The 7,344-nt window shown below is 33.1% G+C and overlaps 1 protein-coding gene across 7 annotated transcripts in view; it reads right to left on the bottom strand.

Moving 5' to 3' along the window:
• The window catches only part of LOC123546570 (clathrin interactor 1-like), a 43,607-nt gene extending 36,671 nt beyond the window's left edge, over positions 1-6,936 (bottom strand). For all 7 annotated transcript variants that reach the window (XM_045332971.2, XM_045332978.2, XM_045332976.2 and 4 more), the window contains exons 1-4: positions 6,772-6,936; positions 2,356-2,557; positions 1,744-1,882; positions 1,193-1,327 (exon numbers count right to left, since the gene is read on the bottom strand). In XM_045332971.2, the coding sequence (XP_045188906.2) occupies positions 1,193-1,327; positions 1,744-1,882; positions 2,356-2,557; positions 6,772-6,803 (508 nt within the window). In that variant the 5' untranslated portion in view covers positions 6,804-6,936. The remainder of the gene's footprint in view (positions 1-1,192; positions 1,328-1,743; positions 1,883-2,355; positions 2,558-6,771) is intronic.
• Between the last annotated feature and the right edge of the window lie 408 nt (positions 6,937-7,344).

Below are 7,344 nucleotides of genomic sequence, written 5' to 3' on the forward strand. Positions count from 1 at the left end.
ACATGCATAGAAAGAACAGTGCACAGTTGAATTTTGTATAAGTATATATTTTGTATAAGTATTTTTATTGGTCAAGGCTCTGCTTTAAGATAGGAATTCAACCCAAAATACAGTGTCCAATGGGGAACATCTTGTATCCAATACCAAAATATATTGCACTGTTACATCATCGATAGCAATGATGGGAACAGAAAACTCATAGTCAAGGTATATAATAACATGATACATTGCATCCTTTCTATTTAATCATGAAAGTTATTTTTCTTTCATGTAGCTTTATAATTCAGGTTTGGCTAGAACATAACGGAAACTTTGGACCTTTTTTTCATTACACCTTCAATGTGACAAGTAGCTAACGCCGGATGGTGTTTTGGCCGGGTTTTCCTAATTAGGTGATAATAAGTGTTTTGGCCGGGTTTTCCTAATTAGGTGATAATAAGTTAAAGTTCTAATAAAGGTATACAATAAATAACCCCCATATTTATAAGCATTATTGAAGGAAAAAAGGGGAAAAAAGAAATGGACAGGTGGAAAATGAAATTAAAGAAATAAATTGGTGTAAAAAAATCAAAGTAAGAAAAACACCATTTTCAATGTTTATATCCCTGTGACCTTGACCTTTGACCCCAAAATCAATAGGGGTCAGGTACATATCAAAACTAATATACATGTATGTATAAAGTTTCAAGGTCCTAGGTGAAATACTTGTCTAGATATTGAGCGGAAACCATTTTCAATGTTCAGGTCCCTGTGACCTTTGAGCCAGTGACCCCAAAATCAATAGGGGTCATGTACACTACACATCAAGACCAACATACATATGAAGTTTCAAGGTTCTAGGTGAAGTAGTTGTTGAGATAAATGAATGAACAAATAGGTTAACATAAGACTCATTATCCCATCCATCTGCATGCCCATCCATCCGGCCGGACAGCCCTAATCTACAAGCCGGATTTTTCTTTGAAAACCCGATCAAAAACATCTTGATAGCAGAACACTGAGAAGTGTTAAAAACATGTATTTAGACACTGATGATGAACAGAAATTTCTGTCAAACTACTAAACACCTCTGACATTGCACAATAATTATTTTAAAATGGGGGAAACTATAGCAGTATTTAAATATCATGTTTATCCAAAGCCTTAAAATTTCTTATCACCATACCAACTGTATAAACAGCAGATAACTTACTATAGCTAAATCTATTCATGCTATCACCAGCCATTCCCTGATATTTGTCCTTGTTTTTCTTCGCTTTCTTCCTTTCTTCTCGCAATCTTTCGTCATTCTGTATTAACTCAACAATGTCTTTTGCTTTGTGTCGTACTGCAAAAAACGGGATAACTTGTAATCAAAAAACATCTTTTTTTGCATATTTTAAATAAATGTATAGAACTATGCATACTGAGAAGCTAGAACATAATAAGGTTGAAATTTAATGTAAAAGCTACAAGTTGACAGGGGAGAATGTGTTTAACAAGAACACTCTCAAGTTTCCTAAATCAGTTTCGAGTTGGCTTCTATCAAGGAATCCTGTACACCTAGCCATAATTCTACAACTCTACTACATCTGCCAAGAGGACATCAGATTCTGTTCCAACATGATATAAACTTCACACAACCAATCCTAAGTACTAACATAAATTCACAACTACCCAGGAATCACAAAAACAACAATATATTTTCTTATTTTTCATTTGCAAGTTTTATTCTGACAAAGTCGAAACATGTCTTTACTTTACCATTTAAGCCCTGATCTTTTCCAAATTCGTCTGTGAATGTGTAGTTCTCTAGTCCACGTAGATCATACAGGTGTTCTCTGGCCGCAGTTACAACTCTCTCTGAGCCATTTCGTATAAGGTAGGTCAGCAACGTTAATGACTGCAAAATATAACTGGGTGTTTTTGAGATTGTACCATACATTCATATGAACATCCTTTCATAATTGAAATTATTTCCACTCATATTTCCAAATATTCACATGATCAAAGGTGGGTAGCGAATCAACCAAATATAGTCTTAAATTAATATTGTATCAATCTATATACACAATGTGCAAAAAAACAAACATGGGTAATTACTCATTTACTGTATTGAAATGTTTGGTACATGGCATAAATCATTATCCCAGATGCCAAGATCATCTGGATATAAATAAACTACCCAAATTTAAATACTGATTCTCACAATAAGGTGAAACTGACTGATATTAATAGCACTGTTCTTTTAAGATGAACATAACCTATTAAACATTCTTATCAAAACAGGTGTTTGTTTCAAATCAAGTCACTTTAATCTAAATAAGACAGCTGCTAGTCCTGCCTCAGTGATATATATATATATATGACCAATACCTTGTAAGTTCTTCTCCAGCTCTTCTTGTTATCATGATACATTCTCTTCCACAACATGCCCATGACCTCTGGAAAATGTTCATATGTGAATGTATATTGTGCTATCTCTGAACAGATCTGTCCATGAGGTCCCCATGCTTCATCATTGGTTGCCTCTCGCACCTTTGTTTCCACCTCAGAATAGTTCATCACAACATTGGTGCTGTTAGGAAAAAGATCATTATATATTGTCAATTATTTGGTAAAAGTAAATTATCTCTTTATCATCAGCTGGAATGAAGTTGGTAAAGTAAGGTACAGAAGTAAAGTTGGTTTCTACTGGTCAAAACTACTACAATTTATGCTTTCTGAGTTGCGAGTCCTGAGACTCGCACATTAATGACTTTCAAAACAAGGTTTTTAAAACACAGCGTAAATCAATATATGCCAAAGACAGCTATGAAGCAGATTGTGTTGAACAGGACCCTTAAGGGATTTAGCAGATATGAAATAAACGATCACTTCAAACACTTCAGATACTAATTAAAGGTATTTTGAAATAATCAATTATTAAGTAACCACATGTTAAACATGTTTTTCACAGACAATTAATAAGCAGTTATTATAGCCAGCGATTAAAGATTTCATCATGAAATTATCAACTTACAAATTGGTTAAATTGTTATCTAAAGGTAGTTTATGCTAGTTACATAGAGATTGAAAACGTTCTCAAGAGCTGTCAGTGGACAGCGCGCTCGACTATTCTCAGTGCTTGATAGTATAATATAAGCTATGAGTAAAACTATAACATTACAATAAGCATATTCTAAGTCAAAAAGGGGCCATAATTCAGTCAAAATGCTTGATAGAGTTGCCTCCTCCTTTTACAGACTGGGGTCATGATGGTAAACAAGTATGCAAAATATCAAAGCAATATCTCAATGGACTTTGAAAATATTTGGGGTGGTACGCAAACTTTAACATTTATTCTAAGTAGAAAAGGGGCCATAATTCAGTCAAAATGCTTGATAGAGTTGCCTCCTCCTTTTTACAGACTGGGGTCATGATGGTAAACAAGTATGCAAAATATCAAAGCAATATCTCAATGGACTTTGAAAATATTTGGGATGGTATGCAAACTTTAACATTTGTGTGACGCTCACGCCCGGGCGAGTAGGATAGCTCCCCTATTCTTCAAATAGTCGAGCTAAAAATGCCAGATTAGTAAGATTGTGTACTTCTGCCAGATTGCCTTCTGCATATAACTGCTTTCTTTTTCATCTGCATTCTTCCACCATGGTCAATAGCATCAGCATAGCTGACCCACGTTTTTAAAACACAAGGTAATAAACAGTCCTCTTCATCCATTTTCTACACTTCATTGACAATCTTAGCTGACCGAGGGTTAATTTCTTAGCTTATAATTATTTATGCAGCTGTTAAATAAAATAACGATCAGCTTCTGTTGTCGAATTAAGAAAAATTCACCATTTAAATAAAATAACCACAAATGGCCATAATGGCCCAACAACATGAACCCTGCTTAAGTGTTTCTAAATAAATGGCTATTTTTCACTTTTTCTACTACTCCCTGCAACTGGCAGGCATGTTGTAATTTCGAGGCTTTATCAATTTTCATGCTACTCACACCAGTTGAAGCTGATGTCATCATGTGTATGGGAGGCAACCAATGTTCTAACTACAAATTTGTTTAAAAGTTGACGAGAATTGTTTATGTTTTTAGTTTCTATTTGCAGACTTACCGTGTGCAATATCACACGAGACCGAGACCAAGAGCCAATCATAACAGTTTTACACAGAACAAGATGCCAAATTTAAACACAAGTGTATGGTTTTTCCAAAACTGCAGCAACTGATAGATCCTAGGTAGGTAAAACATGTATTTCATAGATACAATTATTTTATCACCTCCAATAGCCTTATTAGCAAGTTATGCTTTAATGTCAACATAAATTCATTATCAGAGATGTAATCATTACAAATACTTTGTACATGCACCAGAAAACGTTCCCAACGGGTTTTAATTAGGGATTTCCTAACAGAAATATGCAGAATAAGTTTGGACGTGAAAGAGACAGCGACAGTCAAAAGTTATCACGCTGTCCCTAAACGTCATATTATTTGGACTGTACCTCCATAAACTTCAAGCAACAGTGTTACTAAATTATTGTTGCATTTTGCATAATTCATACCTGAAAATGCATGCTTCTCTGTGGACAAACGAAATGAAAAAATGCACTTGTATGCCAGCAAATAGTCTCAAGTCGGACAAGACAGACAAATAGGAAATTTTCCACACCCCTGCCTAATCAGGCTAATGAAACACAAAAAATTCAGAACAAAATAAAAATAAAAGGTTTGTATTTCAATACTGACAGGTATCAACAATACATAGCACACTCCCGTGTTCTATAAATAGAACATACAGTAGTTATACCATAATGCAATGCGCGCATTGCGGACGAGGGAGCGTTTTCTATATATAACGAATCATTAATTATCTTAGTAAACTTCGAAGGGAATTAAAAAAGTAACATGCCACCAGTATAAAATTGTCGCACGTGTTAACAGAATAAATAAAAGAGATGAAAAAAATAACTAATTAAAGAAATATATTGGAAATGTAAGGACTATATCAAATATACAGACACATAATTTTAACAAGGCGATTCAAAACGGGCCGACTAAGCAAAAAAAAAAAAAAAAAAAAGAGCACTGTTTAAAAGCATGTTGCATGCACATTCCCCCATATTCTGCAATAATACTGTTAAAATTTTGCATCAGAAGAACGGTCTACAGTCTTAATAAAAAAATACACACAGATATTTTCGAATGCGACACACCGAAGGGCACTTGTGGTTAAAACTCTTAATGCTAAATCATTTTGATTCATGACGTTCAAAGAGTGTATCAGCAGAATTAAAATCATAACTACAATAACTACATGTATTTCATTTTTAAACAACTGATTCACACAACACAAGACACAAACTTGATGATGATCCCGGATGTCAGCTGTGGTCAGTGTCCGTCAAATATTTCCTTATTAAAATACATATATGCATGGTTTGGTAGAAAATAATGGGGTTGCATTAGATTAGCAACATGTTTTATTATATAACATCTAAATATTACTACCAAAAGTCAGATATCTACATGTCACACTAAGTGGTCATTTGTAATAAAACACAGCATATGTGTATCACAGAGGTGTTAATTGTTTCAACGAATAACTAGATATGTGGCAGAAAATAACAATGTGTATGACAGTTTACTTTAAAATATACATGTTGTTCATCATATTTCGAAATTTCAATAAATTTAAATTATGCGATCATAAGATATCCTTTTACTTTCACATGTGGATCTTTTAAATTTATAAACACTTACGGAAGATTTTTTTTACAAAAATATACTTTTAATGTATGACGGTAACCAAGAAGAACAACTTTGATTTTTTCTGTTCTGTAAATACATTTTTGTTTTAAATATTAACGCTTTCTATTTGGCATTAATACATTTTTTCTCGAGTTGTTTTATTTTTTTCTAAATATCTGAATATTCTTTTTTAAAACTGAAAGTGTCACAAAATGAACAGATTAACATAATAACATCATCCATTCATTAACATCGTCCTTTCATACATTGAAGAAAAAGCGGTATGTTATTTCTAACATGAATATAAAAAATAGTTTCTCGGCTAGTTTATTGAAATTAAAAGTGGAAAAAATCATTTGTTTGCGATATGTAGGCTAGAAACCTGATCAAAAATAACGAATAAAATGCAAAATCTATGGTTTACTTATGCTATTGTACAATGAATCACTGATTGTTTGTCCGCAAATTGAGTCCTGCGCTATTTTTAGATAGCAGACCTTATCGGTGACGTCACAGATTTTTACATACGGGAGTGTGCTATTGTGAATGGTTACTTGTAGAGGCGATCTTGAATTTTTTTCATGCGTAAGAGATGCTAGTTTCATGGCTTGTTTATTTACTGACTTTAGTGACAGTACTGTGTCAGAGTATCAAAACATCTGTTGACGTTTAGTATCAGTGCTGAAGCTAAAATTATGTTGTACTGGACTTGAAAGAGTATCATAGGTTCAAGACTCGAGTACTACACTTGGCAGATGTCTTTCTAGGAAATATACAACAATGTTTACACCTGTCAAAAAACTGTGCCCCTCCCACTTTGGTAATTCACAGAATATTCGACTAAAAGACCTATAAAAGCTCATATTCTTAAAATATGGAATACATATTACACGCTTGCAACAGTTATCGTCAGTTACAATTATAATTTTACGCTCACTAGCCTATAAGACCCAGATCTCGGACTTGAATACGTGTACAAATTTCCTACTATCTGTCAAACTAGACAACAAATGAATTAAAAGTTCTATAGAAACCTACACTTTATCCGTTATTTCTTTTATCTTCCACATGTTTAGTTTAATTATTGGTCTTTCAAATGGATGTAAATCTGATGTCCTGTATGAGATAATAACAGCGATGTTGAAAGATATTTCTACTGTTTACAAATTAACTTTCAACGACAGCCATTGCGGTGACGTCACACACCCAGTTTACATTTCCGGTTTAGAATAAAATTTCTGGAATTAAAACTTTTCCCAATCGTCATCGTCTCAAAATAACACCATGTCATTATCAAATTTTACTGAATTTTAAATTTCATAAGGAAGTTGCATAAAGTGTACCTTTTTTATGTCTTACTTTATAACATAGGTTTTTCAGTCTTAGACAAATGTCATTTACAATATTCAGAAAGCAATAAAATAAAACTTTAGATGAGTGAATGTCACATTTCTTACTTAATAAATATTGAATCTGAATCTGATCAATCCTGAAAAAATAAAAATAGAAACATGGTGAAAATTGTTATATATGTCTAAATAAGTTTCTTATTGTTTTATTATATTGTTTGAACAATAAACATTTTTCTTTTAATAAAGAAATGCCAGAAAT

Source organism: Mercenaria mercenaria, chromosome 9 (assembly GCF_021730395.1).
Source record: "Mercenaria mercenaria strain notata chromosome 9, MADL_Memer_1, whole genome shotgun sequence".
Classification (NCBI taxonomy): domain Eukaryota; kingdom Metazoa; phylum Mollusca; class Bivalvia; order Venerida; family Veneridae; genus Mercenaria; species Mercenaria mercenaria.